This window comes from Eptesicus fuscus, chromosome 13, assembly GCF_027574615.1.
Source record: "Eptesicus fuscus isolate TK198812 chromosome 13, DD_ASM_mEF_20220401, whole genome shotgun sequence".
NCBI classification, from domain to species: domain Eukaryota; kingdom Metazoa; phylum Chordata; class Mammalia; order Chiroptera; family Vespertilionidae; genus Eptesicus; species Eptesicus fuscus.
In genome coordinates, this window is record NC_072485.1 from 2,802,667 (window position 1) to 2,830,000 (window position 27,334).

Sequence of the window (27,334 nt, forward strand, 5' to 3'; positions counted from 1 at the left end):
GCCTGCCACACGCTAACGCGGACAGCTCGGTCCTCCCGGGGCCTCTGGTCCAGACCAGTGAGCGCTGAGCCGGTCAGCGCAAGGCTCAAGGCTCGGCAGCTCCAACTCTGCTTCCAGGCTCCCCAGGCCCTGAGGGGGGGAACGGTTTGGGAGTCTTGAAAAAGTCCCTGTCAACCTTGGCCCGGGGGTGCTTACTCAGCTGGAAGCCACCCCCTTCCTGGGACCCTGTCTTCGCCCCGCAGGAGGCGAGGGGGAAGACGGGAGCGGCTGAGGTAGGGGCGGGAGTGTGGTAGCTGGAACCTGGCTCTCGGCGACACAGGGACCTGGTGACGCTGAGCTACGGCCATTTCACCTCTGAGCCTGCGTTTCCTCATCTACAAAATGACGCCAACCCCGTCGGGTTCAGGACCGTGTCCTCATCTACAAAATGACGCCAACCCCGTCGGGTTCAGGACCGTGTCCTCATCTACAAAATGACGCCAACCCCGACGGGTTCAGGACCGTGTCCTCATCTACAAAATGACGCCAACCCCGTCGGGTACAGGACCGTGTCCTCATCTACAAAATGACGCCAACCCCGTCGGGTACAGGACCGTGTCCTCATCTACAAAATGACGCCAACCCCGTCGGGTACAGGACCGTGTCCTCATCTACAAAATGACGCCAACCCCGTCGGGTTCAGGACCGTGTCCTCGTCTACAAAATGACGCCAACCCCGTCGGGTACAAGGACCGCACGAGACAACGTGATCAGCACTGGCATCCAGGTGCCCCACGAAGGTTCCTGCTTCCTCCCTCCATCAGAGTGCGTGGCCCCGGGACCACAGGAGCCGGGGTCAGTGCGCATGCTTGCCTTGAAGCTGGTTTTCTTATGCAAACCCATGACACATGGCCTCCTCAAGCTGGCTCCGTGCACTTCTGCTGCTGCAGACCCAGGAACGATGCATGTGTGTAGGGTGTTCACACCCCTGCAGGGGGAACGCCCCAAACTGCCTGCTTAGGACTCGCAGGTCGGCAGTGGGATGGGAGGAGGAGGAAGGGAGCGGTGGAGGGTCAGCACCTCCCAAGGCTGCAGCAGGGGCCGGGAGCTCCGGGGCACAGGGTGGGAGGGATCTGCTGGTAGGGAGCTCAGCTACTTTCTCCAGGACCCCGGCGGCACTTAAAGGGGCCCGAGCCTTGATTTCCTCGCCCACAGAAACGAAGATGGCAATCCCTGCATCACCAGTTTGCTGTGATCACATCAGCTTCCTAGACGTGCTGTGAACATTAACGTCTTCCTCTGTTGTTTTGTTGTTGTTGATCGAGGATATTTTTCCATTAGTTTTTAGAAAGAGTGGAAGAGAGAGGGAAAGACAGAAACATCGATGTGAGAGAAACACATCCATTGGCTGCCTCCCGCACAAGCCCCAACCAGGGCCCAGGGAGGAGCCAGCAACCAAGGTACATACCCTTGACTGGAATCGAACCCGGGACCTTTTGGTCCACAAACTGACGCTCTACCCACTGAGCCACACCAGCTAGGGCTCCTTCCTCTGTTCTCACGAGGGAGGAGGCAGAGGCCTAAGGACACACTCACACAGCGGCCGTGTGGGAATGGGCCAGCGGAGATTTAATGGGTGCACAAACAGGCTTGTTACAGAGATGGTGCGGCACGTACTCAGTCCCACAGGATCAGCACGGCACAGACTTGCTCTGTGTGGCGGACTGCGCCGAGCCAGCAGGTGAAGAAAAGGCATCGGTCTTCGTTTCCTATTCCGTGACTAAGAGGTTCGTGGTGGGAGGGGGAGGGTCGGTCTCTATGCACTAGAGAGGCCAGGGCAACCCCACAGCTTTCCCGACAAGAAGAATGGGCGTTGATTGTCTTTTCTTTAAACACCGACACGGATGTCAGAGGACGTGTCTGGGGACCCCCGGGGCCGCTGGTGAGAGGGGTGCCGGGGGCCGTGCAGATTGGCAGTGGCTCCTGGGGCACAAGACCCCTCCCTCTAAGACCCCACTCCAGCCCCGCCCACCTCCTTAGCCTGAGCAGGTGGCACAGTAGAAAACAGACAGAAACAGGAGCACCTGGGTACGCCCCGGGGGGAAGGGCGAGAGGCCCAGAGCCCTGCCAGCTTTCCGGGGCGGCGGGCTTCTGAGTTGTGTGCTTGAGACCTGAAAGCCACAGGGAGGGCTCCGGGCGGAGCCCAGCAAAGGGAAGGGTGCCCTGGGGACAGCACAGTGTGGCCGAGGGAAGGGGTGCCCCCAGCACCCTCGGCAGGGCTGGGCCCAATCCTGAGATAGTCAAAAGGAGAAACAGAGAACTCAAAAAAGGGGATGTTTTAAAAAAAACAAAAGAAAAAGGGGGGGGGGGAGGAGAGAAAGAAACGGGCCTGAGCTCACGCGCTGAGGTATTGGAGAGACAGCGTCCCCGGCACAGGGCACGGGACACAGGATGCTGGGCCTTGCTCATGGAGTGAGGACCGCGATGTCACCGCGGAGCCCTGCAGGCAGGTGCAGGCTCACCTCCGCCACAGGGACCCCGGGCCTCCGACACCAACGCCTGCGATGCCCCCGAAGGGCCCGTGTCCCGGGGGCCCCGGTGCTGTCCTGTCCTCACAGGCGCTCAGACGTCCACCGGGCTGCCTGCCGTCCGCGCCGTGGTCGCTGCAGGGGGCTCACTGCTCTCAGCTCTGCCATCCTCTCCACCCAGCCCGCTTCCCCCCGGAGAGCTTCGTCCGAGGCAGCGGGCGCAGGACATGCGGGGCCACACGGCCGCTCGGGCCTCAGCAGCGGTGCACCTGCAGCCTGTTGTTCTCATCCAGGCTCAGCTGCAGGAGGCCCGAGGCTGCTGGCGTGGGCACTAAGCACAGAGGCCTGGCCACCAGGTGAAGGAGAACTGCGGGCAGCTGAGCACCAGGAAGGGCCAGCGAGGAAGGGGAGGAAGGGCCAGGGGAGGAAGGGGGGAGGAGGGGAGGAAGGGAGGAGGGGAGGAAGGAGGAGGGGAGGAAGGGGAGGAAGGGAGAAAGGGAGGAGGGGAGGAGGGGAGGAGGGGAGGAGGGGAGGAGGGGAGGAAGGGAAGAGGGGAGGAGGGGAGGAAGGGAGGAGGGGAGGAAGGGAGGAGGGGAGGAAGGGAAGGAAGGGAAGAAGAGAGGAGGGGAGGAAGGGAAGGAAGGGAGGAGGGGAGGAGGGGAGGAGGGGAGGAGGGAAGGAGGGGAGGAAGGGAGGAGGGGAGGAGGGGAGGAGGGGAAGAGGGGAGGAGGGGAAGAGGGGAGGAAGGGAGGAGGGGAGGAAGGGAGGAAGGGAGGAGGGGAGGAAGGGCCAGGGGAGGAAGGGAGGAAGGAGGAGGGAGGAAGGGAGGAAGGGAGGAAGGAAGGGAGGAGGGGAGGAAGGAGGAGGGGAGGAGGGGAGGAAGGGAGGAGGGGAGGAAGGGCCAGGGGAGGAAGGGAGGAAGGGAGGAAGGGAGGAAGGGAGGAAGGGAGGAGGGGAGGAAGGAGGAGGGGAGGAAGGGAGGAGAGAAGGAAAGGAGGAGGAAAGGAAGGGAGGAGGGGAGGAGGGGAGGAGGGGAGGAAGGGAGGAAGGGAGGAAGGGAGGAAGGGAGGAAGGGCCAGGGGAGGAAGGGAGGAAGGAGGAGGGGAGGAAGGGAGGAAGGGAGGAAGGGAGGAAGGGAGGAAGGGAGAAAGGGAGGAAGGAGGAAGGGAGGAGGGGAGGAAAGAAGGAAGGGAGGAAAGGAGGAAAGGAGGAAAGGAGGAAGGGAGGAAGGGAGGAAGGGAAGAAGGGAGGAGGGGAGGAAGGGAGGAGGGGAGGAAGGGAGGGAGGAGGAAGGGAGGAAGGGAGGAAGGAGGAGGGGAGGAAGGGAGGAAGGGAGGGAGGAGGAGGGGAGGAAGGGAGGAAGGGAGGAAGGGCCAGGGGAGGAAGGGAGGAAGGAAGGGAGGAAGGAAGGAGGGAAGGAAGGGAGAAAGGGAGGAGGGGAGGAAGGGAGGAAGGAAGGAGGGAAGGAAGGAAGGGGAGGAAGGGAGGAGGGGAGGAAGGGAGGAGGGGAGGAAGGAGGAGGGGAGGAAGGGAGGAGAGAAGGAAAGGAGGAGGAAAGGAAGGGAGAAGGGGAGGAGGGGAGGAGGGGAGGAAGGGAGGAGGGGAGGAGGGGAGGAAGGGAGGAAGGGAGGAAGGGAGGAAGGGAGGAAGGGAGGAAGGGGAGGAAGAGGAGGAAGGGAAGGAAGGGAGGAGGGAAGGAAGGGAGAAGGGAAGGAGGGGGGGAAAGGAGGAAGGGAGGAGGGGAGGAGGGGAGGGAGAAGGGGAGGAAGAGAGGAAGGGGGGAAGGGGAGGAAGGGAGGAAGGGCCAGGGGAGGAAGGGAGGAAGGGCCAGGGGAGGAAGAGGAGGAAGCCAAACAGGACCGCCCTCGGACCCCAGGGCACAAACACAGCCGCAGCCCAGCTCAGCCACCGGCTACAGCAGGAAGGGGCCAGAGCTGGAGAGCTGGCTGAAAGGATATAACTTGGGGTCGTTCCTGTAGCGCTCCAGCCACCGCCGGTTAGCCTCGATCATGCCCTGCAGACCTGCGCTGCCCACCGCAGGGGCCAGCGAGCGGGGATGCTGCAGGAGGCGGAGCTGCTCCCTGGGAGGAGGAGGCGGGGCGGAGGGCCAGGGGAAGGGCCTGTGACTGTGACCAGAGGCAGCACGTCGCCCCCTTCCTCCAACCTCAGCTACAGGCTGTGCTATGGGGTCGCTGTAGCCATTCAGAGCCCCCCCCCCCCCCCCCCCCGGCTGGCAGGAGGCCCTCGGGGCTGCCTCCCCCAGGGTGGTTCTCCCGACAGCCACACTGTGGGCTCCACACCCACAGATCCTGGTCCCATCTCAGCGTCAGCGCCCACTGGTGGTGGGGGGGGGGGGTTACTAACGGCTGGGGCCTGTGTGGGGGACATGTGGCAAGGGGAAGGCTGTAAGTGAGAAACAGCAGGCTCAAATGCGGGCCATCTGTCTCCCCGCAGAGCGCCCCTCTCCTCCAGACGCTGCTCTGCTCGCAGGACTGGGGAGGCAGGGAGCTGTGGGCAGACAGACAGAGGCCGCTCCAGGCTGGAGCTGGAGGGCCGGGAGGGCCGTGCCAGGGGCTACCAGGGCTGCTTCCTCTCAAGACGCCAGAGGGCACTTCCTCAGGGAGCTGGGCTCCGGGGACTCTCCTCTGGCGGTGTGTGGGGGGGGCGGCTGGGACCCAGGCCCGCCTGACGCCCCAGGGCTGCCCCCCTCAGAGGTGGCGCCAGAGCTGCAGGGAGTCTTACCTGGCAGACACGTAGCCCAGCCTGTTCTCCAAGGGGGCAGGGCTGCTGCAGAGGCCGGGGCTCCCAGCTGGGAAGCAGGAAGCAATGGCTCAGAAGGACAGGGGCCAGCTGGGCCTGAGCCTCAGCACCTCTGCCTCCTCACAACAGAAAAGGCAGTGCACCCCCCAAAGAGACCCACACGGGGAGACCTGCAGCAGCTGGAAGTGAAGGTGGGAGACAGGAGTCACCCTGCCCGTTTCATCTCTAAAACGGAACCTACTTTCTGGTTCCATTTCCAGTCGGCTCGACTCCCAGTCAGGGCACATGCCCGGGCTGCAGGCTTGACTCCCAGCGCGGGGCATGCAAGAGGCAGCCCATCCATGTTTCTCTCATTGAGGTTCTATCTCTATCCCTCTCCCTTCCTCTCTCTGAACATCAGTAAAAACATTAAAAAAAAAAAACGACGACGACCTCGGAGAGTTATAGGCCTAAATGAAAACTTTACGTGAAACGCCGGCCTCCAGCACAGCGCCCGGCGGCGCTCACGATGGTAAGGACGACAGCCTCCGGTTCTGTGAGCTCGGGAGCCATCGGGCCCCAGTGGCCCACGCCCAGGCGAACCGCCCTGGCCCACGGGGCCGCGGCTGCTGGCCCAGCCAGGCCTGCTTCCCAAGGGGCCAGTCAACGGAGCAGTGACCCAAAGCTGAGAGTAGCGGGAGGGGAAGAAGGGAGGAAGAGGAGGAGGAGGAGGGGGAAGGCTGGGCCCAGACCGCGGCGGCCGGAGGAAGCTCACCTGGGAAGTACTTGCGCCACTTCTCCCCCAGGAAGTCGTCCACGGCCTGCATGGCAGAGGAGAGCTGGGGGCCCAGCCCTGGGTCCCAGGCCCACTGGGTGGGGGTCCTCGGGACGGAGGGGGGCGGGGGCGGGGGCGGGGGCGGGGGCGCGGCCGGGGTGGAAGTGAGGAGCGGCGGCTGGGTGCTGAGGACCCCCAGCAGGCTGAGGACCTGGTGCAGCTGGCTGCTGATGTGCTGCAGGGAGCTGTCCAGGTTGTGGGGGGAGGCGAGGCTGGCCAGGCTGCCTGAAAGGGAAGAGGCAGGAGGTGAAGGACCAGGCCCTGTGGGCCCGTTCCCGACAGAGCAGCCAGCCGGAGCGCAGAGGCTGGTCAGGGACTGCGCACTCAGAAGGCTCTCCCGGGCGTGCGGCCTGTGGGCGGGCGAAGCCAGAGTGGCTCCTCCTTGCCCAGCACCCACTGAGGACCTGCTCAGACCCCGGCTCCCAGAGGCCCGCACAGAGCTGGGGGGGGGCGGCGGGTTTCCCTCTCCACGGAAAGCCTTCCTTCCCCAGCCACCCCCCCTCTCCTCCCTGCGGCCACGGCTCACCCTGAGGCAGGGGACAGGACTCTGAGCTTCCACTGTTAGTGTCTTCCAGGTCGCTGAGGTCAAAGGTCACCACTTTCTTGGTGGGGCGCCCTCTCCGAGTGTCCTCATCTAGAGCCTGTGGGTAGAAGCAGCAGTTCCTCTGGCCCTCGCCCTGCACCTTTGCCCACTGGCTTTGTGCTGGAGACGAGCCCTTCACCCCTTCACGTGCGGGCTCCTTGGGGCCAGGGTTCTGGGAGGGGCACGTCCTGCGGCTGCCTCGCCGGGGGCGGGGCGGGGGCTAACAGAACTCACCAAACCCACCTGAGACGCGGGCAGGCAGGCCACCAGGACCAGGCTGATGCCCACCCTTTGCCTCCCCAGTAAACTCGCCCTGCAGGGTCTCCCCACCCTCCCAGGGGCACCTACCCCCCACAGAACACCTGTCCTCGGGTTCCACGGCCGGGGAAGGGCCAGGGCTAGATCCTCTCCCAAGAAGCTTCAGCAAGGAGCCCCGGGTCTCTCAGAACCACGCAGCACAAATAACCCAACGCAAAGCTGAAGCCATGCCGTTCCCCTCCCGGAGCCTCAACAGGACCAAACACCGAACCGAACCGGGCTGCGTGGCCAGGGGCTCACCTCGTCCCGCAGAGAGGCCTCCAGCTCGCTCAGCTTCTCCTCCTTCCGCTGCAGCAGGTCACGACCTCTCCGCATGGCAGACTGCATCTCCCCCAGGTGCCTGGCCTCCTGCAGCCACAGGCAGGGGGGGACCTGAGTGACGCACCGACGCTGGGGCCCAGCTCGCCCTGTCCGCTGGGTTATCGTGAAGAACTTAACTCTCAGTCTACATTCTCATTAAGAGAACTGCTCCGTTTCACGGGCCCCGAGAATCTACAGTGTGTTACCAGGGAGGCGCTGGGTGTGAAATTCAGAGACGCTTACTGCACTCTTCACCTAGGAAACGGAGTAACGCTGCCCCTTGCACACCACCTACGGTTTCTGGGAGGCCAGGCGGTTTCCATCAGAGCATCCTGCGCACGGTGCCCAGCTCGCGAGCGTAAGGTGGAGCCACAGAATCTCCATCCCCCGCCCACGCCCTACATGACGTGGCCCAGAGCCTCCAGCTGTGCATCCGCCCTCGTGGGGTCCCCAGATGAGCAGTGGAGGGCACAGCCCGGCTCCCCAGCTGCCCTCCCTGGGGCCCAGGCTGTCCTCCAGGCTCTGACCTCCTCCAGGCCCTTGGTGCCCAGCAGGTCCTCGGGCGCATCTTGAGTGGCGGCCAGCTCGCGGCCCCAGTGCTGCTGGGCGGCTTTCAGGGCTGCCTGCCGCCTGCGCATGGAGCGTGTCTGCCGCACCAGGAAGGCCTTGGCACTGCGGAGGGCCTCCCCCTCGGCAGAGAGGTAGTGCCGGAGGCTGATGGGAACAGGCGGGGGGTGGGGGTGAGTGAGAGGGCCTACAAAGACTCCAGAGCCCTGCTCTGGGTCACTCCACGCTCCTGGCAGACGCCCACCCTGAGCAGATTGGAGGCGGGGCGGGGCGGGGCGGGGCTGCTGAGGATAGGAACCCAGCCACTGGAGACCACACAGGGCGTGTGGCACTGTCCCGTCAGCCTGACCCTCACCCAGGCATCAGCCGTTGCCAGCCTGCCATGCCCACAGTCCCAGCGGCACCGACTTCCCTGAGCCACGCCCACAGGTGACTGCCGTGACCTCGCTTCACCCGGCCCAACCCCAAATAGGACAGGCCATCGACCCACCTGTCCAAGGATGAGTCGGCGACCTCTGGGCTCTGGGAGACAGAAGGGGCTGCCTCTTTGGTCTGCTTCTGAGGACACGGGAAAACCCACTGACCCAGGCCAGCAGGCGCAAGCCATCTCCAGGCCTGAAACCCTCCCAGGGCCAACACCCCGGCCCTGCTGAAGGCGGGGCACTGATCCCCCCAGAGATCCTCGGACTATGGACGTGGGGGACTGGGAACAGTAAGAGCAGGAGCTGGAGGCCCAATACAGAGCAGAGCCCGCCCCTCCTGGAGTCCCATCCCCCTGGTGCCCCCACCCACCATCCTGTCCCTGCCAAGGCCAGAGGCGCTCACGGTGCCAGGGGGTGCCCTCAGGTCCTCGACGTGGAGGTCTGGCTCACAACAGGGGGAAGCACGGCTCGCCTCGACCGCCAGCCCTTTCAGCGCCTCCTGCTTCCTCTGAGCTTCGGCCTCCAGGTCACTGCGGGTGGGGGTGCAGGAGGTGAGCAGCTCCCGTGAGCACACTGTCGGGACCCCTGGTGGGCTTGGAGCCCCACCCAAAGTAAGACATCTCCATCCCTTCACTCCCGGCCAAGCCCCTGAGGCAGGGCTGGGGCTTGAACGGTGAGACCAGGACCCCAGCTGCTCCCGCCTCCTCACACCCCATCCCTACAACAGGCAGCAGAGCCTGGCTCCAGCCCTGCCTGGGACAGACAGGCCGAGCAGCGGAGGTCAGAGGGCACGCCACCTGATGCGTTTCTGCAGCCCCTGGGCCTGGGCCTGCAGCTGGTCCACCTGGGCTTCCAGCTCCCGCCTGCGGGCCCGCAGCTCGCCCAGACTTCTCCGGAGCTGCCGGTTTGACTCGAGCAGGTGCGTGTGCTCCTGCTTTGCCTCTTCCAGGCGCTGATGGGTGGCTGTGACTTCCTGGGCAGAGGAAAAGACAGAAGCACCTGGAGAAAGAGTGGGCGAAGGCAGGGAGCCGGGAAGCCCCAGGACAGGGCCCGGCGGGGCCCACACACCGAGGTCCTCCCCGCTCCTGCCGCCCCCCTCTCCCTGGCATCCTGTGCTGGCTTCCCCACATGGTGCTGCTGGTGGAATAGCCCCAGGCGCTGCAGAGACCCAGTGAACAAGAGGTGGGGGGTGGGAAAGAGAGGGAGGGGGAGACAGGGAGGCCAGGTGAGGAGGCCAGGCTCGCTCTCCAGCGCCACCTGCCTCCTCAGGCAACAGCTGCCTCTCCTTGGGGCGGCCTCCTCCTGAGGGAGGGGACGAGCCTGGGCCACCTCAGGCCCCAGGGCGCAGGGGCAGAAAGGCCCATCCTCTCTTGGGGGAACCATGTCTCCAAGGTCAAGGGCACCTGGGGACCCTCCACCCCCACTCCCTCACCTGAAGGTCCAGCTGAGCCAACCTGGCCTTGACCTCTTTGGCTCTGGTTTCAAGCTGCACCTCTAAACCTTGAAGCTCCCTTTCCTGCACAGAGCAAAGGCGGAGAAAAAAATGTACGTGTAGAAACGGTGCGAGGCATTAGGTGAGGGGCAGGAGGGGTCCTGACCCCCAAGCCATGGCACACCCCCAGACAGGCTCCCGCTCTCCCCCATGAGCCCCGGTGGCCTCCCAGGAAAGCACCAGGGTGGGCCAGGAGCAGCAGAGGCGCCAACCCCGAGGTCCTAGAGGGGCTGACCCCCTTGGCCCAGAAAACAAAGGAGCACCGATGTCCCAGACTGGGGTCGGCCCGCGAGACCCCGCCTGCAGCTGCTGGCCCTGCTGCCCCAGCTGTGCCAGCCCACACGGCAGAGGCCCCACGACCGCACGGAGCCCACCTGCTCGCGCTGCCGGAGCCGCAGGCCCTCCAGCTGCCTGGCCTGCTCCTGCCTCGCGGCCTCCAGCTCCCGCTCGTGGGTCCTGCGCAGGCGCTCCAGCTCCCCAGTCAGGTGCCCCAGCAACTCGGCCCGCCGTGTCCTCTCCTGCACAAAGGGGGGCCGCCAGTAGGAAACCGCAGTCCCCCCACCCCTGCTGCCTCAGGTCAGTAAGGTCAGGGACCCTGCCAGTGCCCCAAGGCCAGCCCTTAGGACCGCAGGGTCCCCCCAGAGAGCAGAGGCTGGGCAGTGTGGTGAGGAAATGCCCTGGGGAGCCGCCTACGGCTGTCGCCTCCCTCGGGGAAGAGGCCGTTAGTAAGTTCCCTCTTCCTCGCAGGTCAGGGCTGGCTTGGGAAGGGAGTCAAATCCGTCATGGCCCGCTGGTTCTGCCCAGGAAGACGGCACAGAGAGTCTGGGATCCGGGGTCCCTGGAGCCACAGCCTAGAAGTCCGGGCAGAGGCCCAGCCATGGGCCAAAGTCAGCCACGGCCACTGCTCAGCCGACAGTAGCCAGCCAAGCCGGGAGCGGCCGCTCAGGTAACTACCTTCCCCTCCCAGGCCAAGGCTGGGGATGGGCAGGTGTTGTCTGCCGACTGTTTGGCTCCTGCCACGCTACTTCCTGGTGTCCTGGGTTCCCAGGAGCCCTGGTGGCGGGGTCAGGGTGGCCAAGGCTGAGGCTGTGGGATCGGACAATCTAGGCTTGAACCCTAGCTCCTGCCTGTCAGCCGCGGGTCGGGGAAAGTGGCTCGCGCTCCCCAACTCTCAGTTTCCTCACTTTTAAAATGGAGGTAATGACAGTACATACCCCGGGGGTTGTGAGGGCTGAATGAGCTAATCTAGACCAAGCGCTGAGAACAGGCCTGGCAGGCGGCCCACGCCCAATGCCAGTGCCGTCACCATGAAGGCGAGGGCAGCCTGCCCGGCGGAGGGGTCCCTCCTCATCCGATGGCTGAGGCACAACGTGACTTCGCCAGGGCAGGGCCAGGGAAGAGAGCCTCCCACAAACACTCCCGGCCTCCCCTTTCCCTGCCTCCAGCCAGCCCGCCAGGGCCCCAGCGGTGCCACCATGTGCCTGTGGGCGAGGGCCGTCACCTCAGCTTCATACTGCTCTCTGGCCTCCGCCACGGCTTGCCGGTGCTCCTCCTTCATCTTGTCCATCCTCCCCTCGTGTTCCCGTTCCACCTCCCGGCGCTTGTCTCTCAGGAGGCCACTGAGCTGCAGGGCAGGCGGCAGGAGACATGGGGGACTGAGCGGGCAGCACGCGGCGCCCCCTAAGGTTCCCCACGCACGCAGGTGCAGGACACGTGATGGCCACACTCCCCACCGCCTCCCACATGCAGGGCATGGCATGGAGAAGCACTGCCTCGAGGGAACTGGGCTGTGAAACGGGAGCGAAGTGCCAAAGTGAGGACCCTCTGGGCCAGGGTTTCTCAGTGGTCAGAGCACCCACGACAGTACCCGAGCCGGGCGCAGCGCCACACGCACCTCCTGCTCGTACTCCAGCAGCTGGCGAGCTCTCTGCTCCGCCCACCCCAGGCTCTCCTGCTGCTGGGCCTCCTCCTTCTGCTGAGCTTCCTCTACCTCCTTCTGGAGGCTGGAGACCGCCTAGGAGGGCCCAGGGGTGACTCAGAGAGCACTGGAGTGGCCAGGGGACCCGCTTCCCAGGGACCCGGTGCCCTTCCCACAGGCTGCAGGGGGAGAGGCTGCCTCCCTCATGTGGCAGTGAAGGGTCTGAGCGTGCGCTCAGACCCACAGCCCAGGCTCTGCCCGCAGGCCAGGCCCGGCCCCTACCTCCCGGTGCTTGGCCTCCAGGGAGGACAGGAGCCGCGCCAGCTCAGCTTTGTGCTCTGCCTCCAGCGCTGCTGCTGCCTGGGGAGCAACAAAGGGCCAGTGAGGGATGCTGGGCAGAGAAGGCTGCTGGGCAGCGACCCAGGCCCAGGAGGAGCCAGGAACACCAGCCCCAACGCCGCGAGCTCAGGGGCTGAGGGAGCCTCGGGCACGAATTCCTTCTCCCAATACAGCTCAGCCCCTGACGCCTGCAACCAGCCGACCGACAGGCATGTGGGCAGTGTGGGGGGCACTGAGGCGGCCCCGGCCACTGCTGCCACCCTGCCTCTGGGCGCTCGCGGACACTCGTGCCGGTGAACGCGGCCAGGCAGGGAGGCTGCAGGTTTCGGCCCCACGCCCACCTGCTGGTCTCCTGGTCTCAGCTGAGGCTCCATCCCTCACCAAAAGGAAAGAGAAGCCCCTCGGCCTGGCTGTTACTCACTTCAGCCTCTCCCCTGGGCACAGACCCTCACACCAGAGGGACGGAGGAAGAGCGAAGGACAACTTCCTGAGCTCGGCGAAGGCAGGAGAAAGGGGAGGGTGAAGGACGGGGAAGAGGCACAGGCGTCTCAGGACCTCTGCTCTGGCTGAAGTTCTTCCAGTGATGAAATCTCCCCAAACCCACAGCCATCTCCCCTCAAACTTCCTCCCAGCCGTGGCAGCGCCCAGGTGCCAGGCCCAGCAGCCCTCCGGGAGCCTCTGCCACGGCTCCCTGCAGGGACCGGGCCCAGCTCCTGCCCGAAGCCAGCTGGGTCACGTGAAGCAACGGGCCCAGAGTCTGCGCCCCATCTGTGCGGACCCCACTCCCCGCCCGGTGCCCAGCTGCATGCCCAAGGCTGGCTCTCCCTCCGCACTCGGTCCCTCGCCAGGCAGCCCAGGCCGTGTGGTGCCATGTCAGAGAGGAAGGTCCCACTCTACTTGCTCACCTCTTTCCTCTCCCCTTCCAGCTGCTCCCTCCGCTGCTGCCGGGCCTTCTCCTTTTCGGCATTCAGGGCAGCCTGCTCTCTCCTCTCCGAAGCCTCCATCTCTCCCCGGAGCCGCTCCAGCACGCGCTGGCTGCCCTGCTCCAAGCTGGCCCTCTCAGCCTCCTGCAGGGCCGCCAGCTCCTCTCTCAGCCTCTGCAGGGAAGCCTGGTGCTCGGTCCTGGGCAGACGGAAGGGAGTGGGGAAGGAGCTGAGCCCTCAGGGTGGCCCCAGGGGCTGGGCAGCTCCCGTGGGCACTCACCTGATTTGGTCCGCATCTGCCTCTGCGCTGGACTGGACCTGGGCCCGGAGCCGGGCCAGCCTCCGGCTCTCCTCCTCTCTCATCCGAGTGCCCTCCTCCTCAGTGGCCTTCTGCAGCTGCTCCTGCAGGAGCCTGGGGAGGAAAGGCAAGGCAAGTCTGCTGAAGGTCCACGGGCTCGTCCCTCTTCCAGCCGTATCCCGGCTCTCGGCTCACAGGCCTGTGGCCTGCTGGGAAGTTTCTGAAATCTTACAGGGGCACTGACCCCAGCCTCTGGTCCTGCTGCCTCCCTACACCTCCCAGGGGAGGGGGACGGTGAACTCCCCTGCCCTTTCCTCAGCAAGCGGATCACAGGCTGCCCCTCTGCCTCAGGTTCACCCCATCTGACCCTAGCCTGACCCTGGTCCACATCTCTCTCTCTCCACCCATCGGTTCTGCTCCAGCCACGTCAGATGAGCCACCTCTGACCCCACCGCTCTCCTGGCCTCGGGGCCTTGCTCATGCTGATTCCTCTGTGAGAATCCCCCTTCTGCCTGCCCATCCACGGTCACCATTCAGTGCCAAGCCCCGCCCTCTCAGAGAAGTCTTCCTGACACCACCCCCAATTCACCATCGACCCCATCAGTTCCATCCCGGCCGCTCCACACTGCCCGTAAGTAACCATCTGCACGTCTGCTTTTCTTTCAAGTTTGGCAGCTTCTCCAGAAAAGAACCTCGTCTCAAAATGCGTTCTATCCCAGGGACTGCGCACGGGACCGGCAGCAGGCAGGTGCTCGTGCCGACTTCGAACAGTGTCACCTAGCCCCAAACACAGGGCGGCCCGTGAGTCACTTTCCCATTTAACATTTTAATAACGTTCTTGGCACTCTTTTTTTTTTTTTTAAATTTTTGTTTCAGATTCTGAAAACTTGTTCCCTGGAAATTAATTATGGGAAAATTATGATGGAATGCATAAAAATCCCTGAATTTCATTTTGAAATCAGCCCTCCATGACTCTAACACAGAGAGCACACATGCGCTTTCCATGTTGGGTCCACCCACTGACGCCGCCGTGCGTCCCAGGCAGCTTTTGGTGATGGAGCAGGAGACCGTGCTCAGCTCACACACACAGGAACACTGAGGGCGCTGGGGGAGCAGGGCTGAGCGTGCAGGGCGCTGGGGGAGCAGGGCTGAGCGTGTGAAGGGCGCTGGGGGAGCAGGGCTGAGCGTGTGCAGGGCGCTGGGGGAGCAGGGCTGAGCGTGTGCAGGGCGCTGGGGGAGCAGGGCTGAGCGTGTGTAGGGCGCTGGGAGAGCAGGGCTGAGCGTGTGCAGGGCGCTGGGGGAGCAGGGCTGAGTGTGTAGGGCGCTGGGGGAGCAGGGCTGAGCGTGTGAAGGGCGCTGGGGGAGCAGGGCTGAGCGTGTGTAAGGCGCTGGGGGAGAGCAGGGCTGAGTGTGCAGGGCGCTGGGGGAGCAGGGCTGAGCGTGTGCAGGGCGCTGGGGGAGCAGGGCTGAGCGTGTGCAGGGTGCTGGGGGAGAGCAGGGCTGAGCGTGTGTAGGGCGCTGGGGGAGCTGGGCTGAGCGTGTGCAGGGCGCTGGGGGAGCAGGGCTGAGCGTGTGCAGGGCGCTGGGAGAGCAGGGCTGAGCGTGTGTAGGGTGCTGGGGGAGCAGGGCTGAGCGTGTGAAGGGCGCTGGGGGAGCTGGGCTGAGCGTGTGCAGGGCGCTGGGGGAGCAGGGCTGAGCGTGTGTAGGGCGCTGGGGGAGCAGGGCTGAGCGTGCAGGGCGCTGGGGGAGCAGGGCTGAGCGTGTGAAGGGCGCTGGGGGAGCAGGGCTGAGCGTTGTAGGGCGCTGGGGGAGAGCAGGGCGGAGCGTGTGCAGTGCGCTGGGGGAGCAGGGCTGAGCGTGTGCAGGGCGCTGAGGGAGCAGGGCTGAGCGTGTGCAGGGCGCTGGGGGAGCAGGGCTGAGCGTGTGCAGGGCGCTGGGAGAGCAGGGCGGAGCGTTGCAGGGCGCTGGGAGAGCAGGGCTGAGCGTGTGCAGGGCGCTGGGGGAGCAGGGCTGAGCGTGTGCAGGGCGCTGGGAGAGCAGGGCGGAGCGTTGCAGGGTGCTGAGGGAGCAGGGCTGAGCGTGTGCAGGGCGCTGGGGGAGCAGGGCTGAGCGTGTGCAGGGCGCTGGGAGAGCAGGGCTGAGTGTGCAGGGTGCTGAGGGAGCAGGGCTGAGCGTGTGCAGGGCGCTGGGAGAGCAGGGCTGAGTGTGCAGGGTGCTGAGGGAGCAGGGCTGAGCGTGTGCAGGGCGCTGGGGGAGCAGGGCTGAGTGTGCAGGGCGCTGGGGGAGCAGGGCTGAGCGTGTGAAGGGCGCTGGGGGAGCAGGGCTGAGCGTGTGCAGGGTGCTGGGGGAGAGCAGGGCTGAGCGTGTGTAGGGCGCTGGGGGAGCTGGGCTGAGCGTGTGCAGGGCGCTGGGGGAGCAGGGCTGAGCGTGTGCAGGGCGCTGGGAGAGCAGGGCTGAGCGTGTGTAGGGTGCTGGGGGAGCAGGGCTGAGCGTGTGAAGGGCGCTGGGGGAGCTGGGCTGAGCGTGTGCAGGGCGCTGGGGGAGCAGGGCTGAGCGTGTGTAGGGCGCTGGGGGAGCAGGGCTGAGCGTGCAGGGCGCTGGGGGAGCAGGGCTGAGCGTGTGAAGGGCGCTGGGGGAGCAGGGCTGAGCGTTGTAGGGCGCTGGGGGAGAGCAGGGCGGAGCGTGTGCAGTGCGCTGGGGGAGCAGGGCTGAGCGTGTGCAGGGCGCTGAGGGAGCAGGGCTGAGCGTGTGCAGGGCGCTGGGGGAGCAGGGCTGAGCGTGTGCAGGGCGCTGGGAGAGCAGGGCGGAGCGTTGCAGGGCGCTGGGAGAGCAGGGCTGAGTGTGTAGGGCGCTGGGGGAGCAGGGCTGAGCGTGTGCAGGGCGCTGGGAGAGCAGGGCGGAGCGTTGCAGGGTGCTGAGGGAGCAGGGCTGAGCGTGTGCAGGGCGCTGGGGGAGCAGGGCTGAGCGTGTGAAGGGCGCTGGGAGAGCAGGGCTGAGTGTGCAGGGTGCTGAGGGAGCAGGGCTGAGCGTGTGCAGGGCGCTGGGAGAGCAGGGCTGAGTGTGCAGGGTGCTGAGGGAGCAGGGCTGAGCGTGTGCAGGGCGCTGGGGGAGCAGGGCTGAGCGTGTGTAAGGCGCTGGGGGAGAGCAGGGCTGAGTGTGCAGGGCGCTGGGAGAGCAGGGCTGAGTGTGTAGGGCGCTGGGGGAGCAGGGCTGAGCGTGTGCAGGGCGCTGGGAGAGCAGGGCTGAGCGTGTGCAGGGCGCTGGGGGAGCAGGGCTGAGCGTGTGCAGGGCGCTGGGGGAGCAGGGCTGAGCGTGTGCAGGGCGCTGGGGGAGCAGGGCTGAGCGTGTGCAGGGCGCTAGGGGAGCAGGGCTGAGTGTGTAGGGCGCTGGGGGAGCCGGGCTGTGCGTGTGCAGGGTGCTGGGGGGGAGCAGGGCTGAGCGTGTGCAGGGCACTGGGGGAGCAGGGCTGAGCGTGTGCAGGGCGCTGGGGGAGCAGGGCTGAGTGTGTAGGGCGCTGGGGGAGCAGGGCTGAGCGTGTGCAGGGCGCTGGGGGAGCAGGGCTGAGCGTGTGCAGGGCGCTGGGAGAGCAGGGCTGAGCGTGTGCAGGGCGCTGGGGGAGCAGGGCTGAGTGTGTAGGGCGCTGGGGGAGCAGGGCTGAGTGTGTGCAGGGCGCTGGGGGAGCAGGGCTGAGTGTGTAGGGCGCAGGGGGAGCAGGGCTGAGCGTGTGCAGGGCGTTGGGAGAGAGCAGGGCTGAGTGTGTAGGGCGCAGGGGGAGGGCAGGGCTGAGTGTGTAGGGCGCAGGGGGAGGGCAGGGCTGAGTGTGTAGGGCGCAGGGGGAGGGCAGGGCTGAGCGTGTGTAGGGCGATGGGGAGAAGCAGGGCTGACTAGGGCAGCGCATGCCACAGACTTACACACGGACCCAAATAGGTGCACTGGTACATGAACTCACACCCAGGACTGCCCAGCAGCTTAGGGACATGTTAACAGCCATCATGGAAAATGCCACGGAAAGATCCTGTGCTTGTGAAGTGGAAAATGAAGGACATTTATGTGACATAATTTTTCATACATAGTTTTAAAAATTCCCATTTTCTGTACTTTGTGTTGTAAAAAATAGAAAACATTAAAAAACAAAAAAGTGCCGAAACTGGTTTGGCTCAGTGGATAGAGCGTCGGCCTGTGGACTGAAGGGTCCCGGGTTCGATTCTGGTCAAGGACATGTACCTTGGTTGCGGGCACATCCCCAGTAGGGGGTGTGCAAGAGGCAGCTGGTCGATGTTTCTCTCTCATCGATGTTTCTAGCTCTCTATCCCTCTCTCTTCCTCTCTGTAATAAATCAATAAAATATTTTAAAAAATAAAATAAAATAAAAAATAAAAAACAAAAAATTTATTCCATTTTTAAATGGTAAAGCGACTCAGGGGCCACCCTGTATAAGCAAGCTCTGGGGGTCTATGAGGGTATTCTCTGGACAGACCGGCCACAGGAACCATGTTGCCCCAAGCAGACATCCCGCTGCCAGCACCAACGGCCCCCGGCCCCCAGGCTCCCCGCCCCCAGACCCCAGGCCCCTAGGCCCCCCAGACCCCAGGCCCCCAGACCCCCCCGCCCCCTGACCCCAGGCCCCCAGACCCCCCCGCCCCCAGACCCCAGGCCCCTAGGCCCCCCAGACCCCAGGCCCCCAGATCCCCCCGCCCCCCGCCCCCAGACCCCCAGGCCCCCAGGCCTCAGGCCCCTAAGCCCCCTGCCCCCAGGCCCCCACCCCCAGACCCGAGGCCCCCAGGCCCCCCTGCCCACAACCCCCAGACCCCTGCCCCCAGACCAGGGCTGGGAGCTCGCGCAGGGAGTCCACGAGCCGCCTTTGAGAAGTTCGCTGATGAATTCCAAAGCCAAAGAAGACGTAGGGCCCTTTCTATCTCAGGTCATCAGCCCATGCCCTCCTCCAGGGGACAGAACGTGAGTCCGTGACAGCCTGCCTGGCCTGTGGTGACTGCCGTGCAGGCTCCACAGAACGGGAGGCTCCGGAGGTGCAGCCCTCCCCTCACCACTCAGCTCGGCCCCCTCCTGCCTGCTCACTGCTCACGGGAGACGCCGCCACAGAACGCCACAGGCGGGAGCGCAGCGAGGGAGTCCGTCACGACCGCTGCCAGGCTGCGTGCCCACGGGCCTGGGATGTCAGGGGACACGCTGCCAAGCATACGACGGTCTGACCAGGACGCTGCACGCCCCATACTGATACAAAATGCCACTGAATGTAAACTGTAATTGAAATTACTTTAAATTTTTAAAAGGTTAAGAAATATTTGCTCTAAGGTCAGTGTGGCTTCCAGAAATTTCTACCCAGTGGAAGTTTCCCAGAGGGAGAGCCGCTCGGGAAGGCTCCCGTGTACACAAAGCAGGGTCCTCGTGATGAGCGATTTCAAAGACAGCCAGGCCAGGCGCTGCCCACAGAGATCTCACTCCGTCAAGACTGCAGAACCGGGCTGATCTCAACTGAAGACAAAACGGAGAGCTAGCCTTTACTGAGCGCTCCGGGTGCAGGCCGAGGCAGACACGGGGCATCTGTCTTCCCCACACCCTGATGGAAGGCACAGTCCGCTGGGCTCAGGGAGGGGCAGGAGGAGAGGAGGGGCCTGGGGGCGGGCCGGGACGCACCCCCGCCTGTTCTTCCTGGCTCACCTGCTCTCCAGGTGAGCTGAGCCCGCTGTTGGGTGGAAGAGGAGGGTGCTCTGGGGGTCTGTTCCGTGGGCTGCTCCCGGGCAGGGGACCCAGGGGCGGGGTGTACGGATGGGCCCTGGGTCAGTGGATCCGGCGTGGCTAATAAGAGAGACGGTCCCCGCCCTCGGGATAGTCAGGGACTGGTTTTCTTAACTTCTCTAAGTAAAGCGTGACCATTCTTTAGACACACTGTTATCTCTGACAAAAAATAAGTCTCATCACTTTGGAGGTTCTGTCCGAGAGAGTAAGATTTCGTTAAATTGCCAAGTACGGGAATTATATTAACCTCTTTCTATTGCATCTCTCCCATCCTGGGACTGTGACAGACTGCTGATCACCTCCTCAGCAGTCCTTCTCCCACTTTCCTTACTCACAGGACCCTAGTTTATTCTATCAGGTAAAGAGGCCGAGCTAAAGGACTACATTTCCCGGTCTCCTTTGCAACCAGGGGTAACCAATGAGATTTAGGTGGGAATTACTGGGTAAGGTTTCCGGGAAAACTCCATTAATGGGACTGCAGGAAAGAGAAGGTACCCTCCTTATACTCTCCCCTGACCTTCCTGCCTGGAGCACAGACGTGACGGCTGGAGAGCCAGCGGTTATGCTGGACTGAGAAGAGACCCTGAGAGTACAGCCAGCACTAACGCGGCAGAGATGAAAGAAGACAGGGACCCGGACGGCCCTGTGCCAGCCCAGGGCTGCCTTTTCTCACAAACATCACCTCTAGCTTGTTCACACTTACACGGTCAAACCTCGTTTCTCAAACGTCTCCCACCTCCAACACTTCAGTTCTCAATCAAGACAAAAAATATCTCAGCTGTCAACCAAAAACTTCAGTTTTTGACCTGACAACCCTTTCATGCTGATACCTCCGCCTGACAACAAAGCAAAGGAGAGAATGCTTTTGTTGCTGGCCGATTAGCATAATTTTAAAACTTAAAGAGGCCATCAAGAGTGTGAATGTTGCCTGGCCAGCATGGCTCAGTGGTTGAGCTTTGACCTATGAACCAGAAGGTCATAGCTCAAGTCCAGTCAAGGCACATGCCTGGTTGTGGGCTCGATCCCTAGTGTGGGGTGTACAGAAGGCAGCCCATCAGTGATTCTCTGCATCATTGATGTTTCTATCTATCTTGTCCTTCTTCTCTGAAATCAATAAAAATACATTTTTTAAAAAAAAGAGTGTTAATATTGCTAAGGGTGTGAAAGTGCTCACAAAACAGCAATCACAGGCAATTGAAGAGGTATAAAAGCTGTTGATGATTTGGATAAAGGAAAAGCAGTGAGCCTGTGATAGCATTTCGAAGACAGTGACAGATGAAAAATTCCTTTAAGGCTAGTAGGGGGTGGTTCGATGAATTTAAGAAGTGTTTTATTTATAGACTAGAGGCCCAGTGCACGAAATCGTGTGTGTGTGGGGGGGGGGGTCCTCAGCCCAGCCTGCACCCTCTCCAATCTGGGATGCCTCAGGGGGTGTCTGACTGCCAGTTTAGGCCTAAACCGGCAGTCGGACATCGTTCTCACAATCCGGGACCACTGGCTCCTAACTGCTCACCTGCCTGCCTGCCTGCCTGATCACCCCTAACCACCTCTGCCTGCCAGCCTGATCACCCCTAACTGCTCTCCCCTGCCAGCCTGATTGCCCCTAAATGCCTCTTCAGCCGCTGCCACCACAGCTTTGTCCGGAAGGACGTCCGGAAGATGTCCGGTCTAATTAGCATATCACCCTTTTATTAGTATAGATTAAACAGTACATTAGACATGTACTATGCATAAGAAAGGTGAAAACAGGGAATCATTTGGGGGTCTGGTACAGGTTACTTTCATTTACATTATTTCTAATGGGAGGATTCTGTTTTCGAACAAATTGCTTCTCAAACAGCTTTCTGGAACGAGGTTCCACTGTACACACACACAATCACACACACACACAGGCCTGGCCAGGCTTAAGGGTCTTATTTGTCTAGGGCCTCCCAGCCAGCGACGCAAAGAGCAGGAACCCAAACAGAAACGTGTGGGCCCTGGGCAAGAGCTTTCCCACTGCAGCACGAGGCCCCACCAAACCAGGTCCCGGCAGGCCCCGACGCCCCAGGGAGAGAACCTGCAGAAGTAAGACCGTGGGCGTCAGAGATTAGCCTCTGGCTACTAGGAAGAGGCTCTGCTGTGTCTCAGCTTCCAGACCTGGGACAGGGGACTTCACCTCCAGGTGCCTCCATGTCTTTGTCTACATTCCACATTCTATAGAGCGGGGTTGATAATAACACCTCGTAAGAGCCGTTCGAAAGGCTAACAAAGTCACAGATAAAAAGCACATGGAGCCCGGCCAGCGTGGCTCACCATCAACCTATGAACCAGGAGGTCATGGTTTGATTCCCGTCAGGGCACAGGCCTGGGTTGCGGGCTCCATCACAGTAGGGGGCGTGCAGGAGGCAGCCGATCAGCGATTCTCCCTCATCATTGATGTTTCTATCTCTCTCCCCCTCCCTTCCTCTCTGAAATTAATAAAATATACATGTATATTAAAAAACAAAATAAAAACAAAGCACATGGTTCAGTGCAATCTCTCAAAAGATGCCAGCTACTCCCATTACGACCACGCCTCCCAACTCCCCACCAAAGACGGGTCAGGCGCCCTGGCTCTGGAGCCCATTCCTCCACACAGGCCGGCGAGGAGAGGCCACAGGCACCCAGTGGTCCCCAGGAGGGAGACCCCGCACCTCAGAGACTCCTCTTTCCGCTGTCGAAGCTGGAGCGCCTCCTCCTCCTCCTCCTGCTGCAGCCTCTGCCGCAGCTGCTGCACCTTCTCCCGCTTCAGTTCCAGGAGCCGCCTCTGCTCTTGCTCCAGTTCCTGAGCCACTGCCTCCTCCATGGCCTTCCGGGCGGCCTCTGGGAGCTGCTCTGGGACAGCCACGAGCTCTGGAGATTGCCTACCGAGGGGAGGGAACAGGAGTTCACAGTGTTAATACCGCCGCCCTTCGGCACCAGGTTTATAGAGCTACGGGCCATCACAGACCCTCAAGGAGGGCCCTCCATCAGGAATCACACATGCAATTCGGGTCCCCCAGGTGGGCAGAAGGCTACGCACGCCCTCAGAGATGCAGGCAGCATCCGTTCTGCAAGACAAGCCCCGCCGTGGCTGGCTAAGGCACAGCAGGCCCTGCAGACCCGGGCCCACGGCGGAGATGAGGCTCCCGCGCTGGCAGCAGAGGAGAAATGGACGCGCTGGCCCTGACGATTCCTCCCGTGGGGCTCAGGCCCGCTCTGCCCTCCACGGGGCTGGGCCTGCTGCTCAAGGCTCCTGCCATCCGTTTGGAAGTCCCCATGGCGGCTCTTTGCCTCCCACACTGCACAGAGGCCAACGCACAGGAGCCAGGGGACGCAGCAGCAGCCCTCCCAGCCGAGACCCAGAACAGTCCACAGAGGCCCAGGGACAGGAAACCGCACCCCCACTGCCCAGTGAGCCAGCAGGGGACCACCCCTAAGCCAGAGAGAGAAGCAGGAGCACAACAGACGCCAGGCTCCAGAGCTCCACACGAGGCCACATGGGCATCCACTGAGAGGAATCCATGTTTAAAAATAGATCAGAGTCCTGGCTGGTGTGCCCAGTGGTTAGTGTCAGCCCACACACCAAAAGAGTCTTGGGTTCGATTTCAATCAAGGGCATGTACCTCGGTTGCAGGCTCGATCCCTGGCCCTGGTTGGGGCTCATGAAGGAGGCAACCAATCGATGAGTCTCTCACATCGATGTTTCTCTCTCTCCCCCTTCCTTCCACTCTCTCTAAAAAAACACACACACAACAACAAAAAAAAAAAACACAATGTAAACACATCCTCAGGTGAGGAGTAACGACGACAAAGAGTAGAAGAAACTCAGCGCTGAGCCGGTGCATACGGTGGGCGGTAGGAAAGGCGAAGGCTATCGGTTACAAAGATGCCTGTCGGTGAACAAGGCTGCTTGTTGCTTGTACTCTGGTTCTGAAAGAAATGCCCAAAGAGAACCCCCAGGAACATGCAGAACAATGAAAGCACAAGCGAGACAAAGTGTTTCGCCTCCCAGAGCGGTTTTCCTAAAAGCCAGCATGTGTTTGCATCCCCTAAATCTTCTGTTAGAAATTGCTCTTGCCACCCGACACCACCTCCTCCCACAGTGCTCGGGCCTGGCAGGGCCCCACCCACCCACCGTCAACCTCAGCAGCATGTGGCTGGGTCCAAACCCAGGAGCAGGGAGCTACTCCCGGCTGGGGTCACAGAAGCCCCTCCTCCCTTCAGCTCTAGCCCTGCAGCGGATGGAGGGCGGCCGCCGGCGTGGTCACGATGGCAGCTGACAACAGGCCTTTGGAACAATTCCCGCTCGGCCCTGAGACCACGGAGAGAAGGCAGGCACGACATCTGAAATACCACTAAAACCTTTCCTTCCTCCTTCCTAAAACTATAACTCAGACCAAAACGGGTCCTGAGCCTTGTCTTTAATTCTCTTCTGCTGCCAGCTCCACCCCCCTCCTCCCAAGGCCAGCCTCCTCCAGGCCCCACAGCCCAGCAATGCAGATGTAAGAGCATCTGCCCTTTTAAGAGCCTCCCCCAGCTCTCCGCCTCATCAACCCTCCAACTCATTTCCAGCCTTGGCTGCAAACCCTATTTTCCCTGAGATGGCTCCTTTACTGTGTCTCCCTTGGGCTGTGTAGCTATGTGGAACCCCAGGGACAGATGCTGCGGGAAGATGAGGCGTCCGACAGCACGGCAGCCTGAGCCCAGCCGCGCGCACCGGTGAGCCTGGCGAGCGGGCACACCGGCCTACTTCTTAGTGCGCCTCTTCCCCGCGTCCCTGCTCTAAGATGTGCCATCCTAAACTCCCTCAGGTCCAAGGCAGGCAGCACTGGCCCACAGGCGACCCCCGCGGCGACTGGGGGTGAAGGCTGAGAGGGAGAGGCAGGTCTGCTTTCTAGGCCGCCCGCGGGCACCAGCCCCAGCGGCCCCTGCAGCACGGTCACGGTCACGGCAGGCCGGCGGGAACGAGAGGAGGGAGGGTGGCAGGAAGAGGCGGAGGGAGACACGGCACCCAGACCCTCTGGCACGGCCGTGCACCACTGACACTGGGGTTGCAACCAGAGACCCCCGTGTCCCCACACGCCACCCCATGGTTCACCTCACGGAAGATGTGGGCGTGGCAAAGGGAAGAAAGTCCCCGGCTCCCAGACCCGGGCCTGGCATGAAGCGGGCCTGGCGGTGGCTGCTTGCGAGCCCAGCCCACGCTCGCTGCCCTGCCCTTTGCTCCTAGCCCGACTCAGCGTGACATCTGCGAACGGCGGCAGGCTGTTACCCACAGCTCCTCAGCTTCTGTGTGGACGATGTTTTGACATTCTTCCAGAGCTTGCTGATGCAGAGGCTGCCCCTCCCAGGACTAGCCAACTCTTACAGACAGTCCTGCGTCCACACCCCAGCCCCTCCTTATCGCACACCACGGGGGTATCTCCCTGCCCTAAATCACCCAGAGACCACCCATAACCCCAAGTCCACAACATTATTCAAACCACCCAATGCCGCACTTCAGGGACCTACCCTGCCTCCTCCACTCCTTCCCACATAAACCCCAATGAAGGTTCTGGACCAGGCCCTCCCTTCTCACCTCTCCTGCCTCCTGACCGGCCCCGGTCCTTCCCCCGCGGCCCTGGGCGGCGTGGCATGCCCCCTTCTCTGGAAATGTTAGCAACAGGGTCCTCTTTCGGAGCCATTGGCCTCTCCATGATGCCAGTCACCTCCGTATATTAAATTCCGCAGGTTCGAACGAGGCACAGAGCTGCTCCCCACAAAACCGAGAAAACCACCCCATTCCTAACCTGAAGAGGCTGCCCTCCCAGGACTAGCCAACTCGTACAGACAGTCCCGTGGGGAGTAAGGACAGGGAGTGGGGGGCCTGGGAAGACGCAGAGGACCGAAGGCGCGCCCCAAGGGCCCTGTGTGCACTGCTCAGGGCAAGTGTCCCCGAGGCCCCAGCAGGGCAGCATCGCTGGGACGGGGAGAAACGCAAGGTGCCCTGGCTGCCCTCACTGCCCAGCCTCTCCCCCAGAGGTGCTGGGGACCACCCTCTGACCTCTGACCTCTGCCCAGAGGGCCCTTCTCTGAACCACTCGCCTCTGTCCTCATAGAAAGCACCCTGACCCAGCCCTAGCTGGTGTGACTCACTGGATAGAGCGTCGGCCTGCGGACTAAAGGGTCCCGGGTTCAATTCCGGTCGAGGGCATGTATCTGGGTTGCAGTGGGGGGGGGGGGGGGGCGTGCAGGAGGCAGCTGATCAATGCTTCTCTCTCATCAATGTTTCTAACTCTCTATCCCTCTCCCTTCCTCTCTGTAAAAAATCAATAAAAATTTATTTTAAAAAAATAAAATAAAGCAAGCACCCTGACCCGGCGTCCACAGCCACCGAGGAGGCCTGAGAAGGCCACGTCACCCCTCGGGGCAGAGCTGTTGCTGCCGGCTGGTCCGCACCTGAGCACAGGCCCCGCAGTACCTCGCTCCTGCAGCGTGGAGTCTGCCTCGCCAGCCCCCGGGGCACTGTCAGCGAGCCATGGCGGACAGACAGTCTCTGCTCAGCAGTCAGCCCCGGGCCCGAGGGCAAGGATGCTTCCGAACCACTCAGGCCACACCTGGTGGCCGGGTCACCTTGTCGAGAACAGCAGAGGCCCCACAAAGCCTGATGTCCAGTGACTGGAATCTGGTTCTAAGTCTGCAACTAACTAGCCATGTGCCCTTGGGCAAGCCCTTTACCTCCCTGAGCCTCAGTTTCCCCATCTGTAAAAGGGGTGGGAGGGGAAGGTGAACTGGGCAGGGAAACGCTACATGAGGTCTAAGCTGTGGTGAGCTTCAAACCAGACACAAAGAGCCTCTGTGTACCATCCAACCCACTCACATGCAGGTGGAGACCTGGAAAGCCGGGTCTGCGGGCAGAAGCCAGGACGGGGCGGCCGGGGGGGTGGGGGGGGCGGGGGGCACGAGGAAAGGCTCTCGGGAACGGGATGCTCCCCGTGTGATCCGGGGGTGGGTCCATGGTGTGTACACATGTAAACATTCATTGACTTGTACAACTCGGATTTGTGTACTTCCATGTATATAAATAGCTCCAAAAACTTCTGTCTGCTTTTTGTCGAAGGGCATTTTTCTCCAGTTACAGAGGAAAGAGGAAACAGTGGGAGGGGAGGCGGGCTGGAAAGGGTCAATGGGGGGAAAGGGACCATGTGTAATACTTTCAACAATAAAAAAAAATTAAAAAAAAAGAATTTAAAAAATAAAAAGGAAATAGTGCTTGGTAAAGGGGAGAACATGACTTACCAGGTTTCTGCTAATGACTCAGGAGGTACCTCCTCCCTTGCACCCTTGCTCCCCAGGTCCTGACAAGGGGAACCCTGAGGACAGTGATGGCTCCTTGGGGTCTCAAGGCTGCTCACAGAACCAAGGGTACACTCCCCCGCCACACACCACCTCTGGGGGGATTGGAGCATCTTTCCCCACCACCCAAGAGTGGGTGGAAACAGCCCTGGCTGGTCTTGCTCAGTGGTTAGTGTCAGCCCGTGGAACAAAGGGTTCCGGGTTCGATTCCTGGACAAGGGCACATTCGGTTGTGTGTTTGTCCTCGGGTGAGGATTTAAAAAAAAAAAAAAAAGTGGATGGGATCTACAGCTACCCACACACGATGGAGGACAGGCCCTTACCCCTCCGGAGAGATGGGCAGGGTGGGGCCGGCCGCCACCTCCTCCTCGGGCTCCTCGGGCTCCTCGGCCTGGGAGCACGGCGCCTCGCCACTCTTGCAGGTGGCAGGTGGACTTGGGGTTTCATCCCTTGATGGCAATAAAGAAGCAAATGTGTTACAGCCAGCCGAAATGCAGGGGCTCCAGTGGCACCCCATTCGGGGTCAGAGAGCTGTGATGGGGACAGGGAGGCAGCCCCAACAGTTCCCCTTCCTCAGGTCTTACCGCTCCCTCTGCTCTCCCTGCCTCTTCCCGAGCTGTTTAAATGAAGACAGATCGCCCCTCCCACGTGGGAGGCAGAATGCTTACTGGACCCAGGAAGCTCTGCCTACAGCAGGTGCCCCAGAGATGCTGGCAACCGAGCACGGATGCTGCTCAACTTCCCCAGGACTCACTGCACAGGGTGAGCCCTGAGGCCAGCGTCTCCCCTTGCAGACAGCACCAGTGCCGGGGTCTGGACCTCGGCTGGCTGCAGGGAAGCCTGGGGTAGGACACCTCCCTCGCCTGGCACACTACGGGGCCCCACAGGGGTGCTACCCCACCAGAGGTGAGATGGCCACTGGGTGGGAGGGGCTGCTGAGCAGAGACTAGGAGAAAGGGCCCCTGAGCAGGCCCCGCACAGCCCCGTAACAGGTAACA

The 27,334-nt window shown here is 62.5% G+C and overlaps 1 protein-coding gene across 1 annotated transcript in view; it reads right to left on the minus strand.

Moving 5' to 3' along the window:
* Window positions 1-1,585: 1,585 nt before the first annotated feature.
* The window catches only part of CEP164 (centrosomal protein 164), an 89,442-nt gene continuing 63,693 nt past the window's right edge, over window positions 1,586-27,334 (minus strand). The window contains exons 13-31 of the mRNA XM_054725275.1: window positions 26,660-26,785; window positions 21,674-21,883; window positions 13,224-13,355; window positions 12,926-13,142; window positions 11,964-12,041; window positions 11,658-11,777; window positions 11,265-11,387; window positions 10,138-10,281; window positions 9,704-9,787; window positions 9,069-9,244; window positions 8,675-8,801; window positions 8,340-8,407; window positions 7,810-7,996; window positions 7,223-7,330; window positions 6,608-6,722; window positions 6,022-6,306; window positions 5,250-5,316; window positions 4,466-4,588; window positions 1,586-2,852 (exon numbers count right to left, since the gene is read on the minus strand). Of these exons, the coding sequence (XP_054581250.1) occupies window positions 2,762-2,852; window positions 4,466-4,588; window positions 5,250-5,316; window positions 6,022-6,306; window positions 6,608-6,722; window positions 7,223-7,330; window positions 7,810-7,996; window positions 8,340-8,407; window positions 8,675-8,801; window positions 9,069-9,244; window positions 9,704-9,787; window positions 10,138-10,281; window positions 11,265-11,387; window positions 11,658-11,777; window positions 11,964-12,041; window positions 12,926-13,142; window positions 13,224-13,355; window positions 21,674-21,883; window positions 26,660-26,785 (2,581 nt within the window). The 3' untranslated portion in view covers window positions 1,586-2,761. The remainder of the gene's footprint in view (window positions 2,853-4,465; window positions 4,589-5,249; window positions 5,317-6,021; window positions 6,307-6,607; window positions 6,723-7,222; window positions 7,331-7,809; window positions 7,997-8,339; window positions 8,408-8,674; window positions 8,802-9,068; window positions 9,245-9,703; window positions 9,788-10,137; window positions 10,282-11,264; window positions 11,388-11,657; window positions 11,778-11,963; window positions 12,042-12,925; window positions 13,143-13,223; window positions 13,356-21,673; window positions 21,884-26,659; window positions 26,786-27,334) is intronic.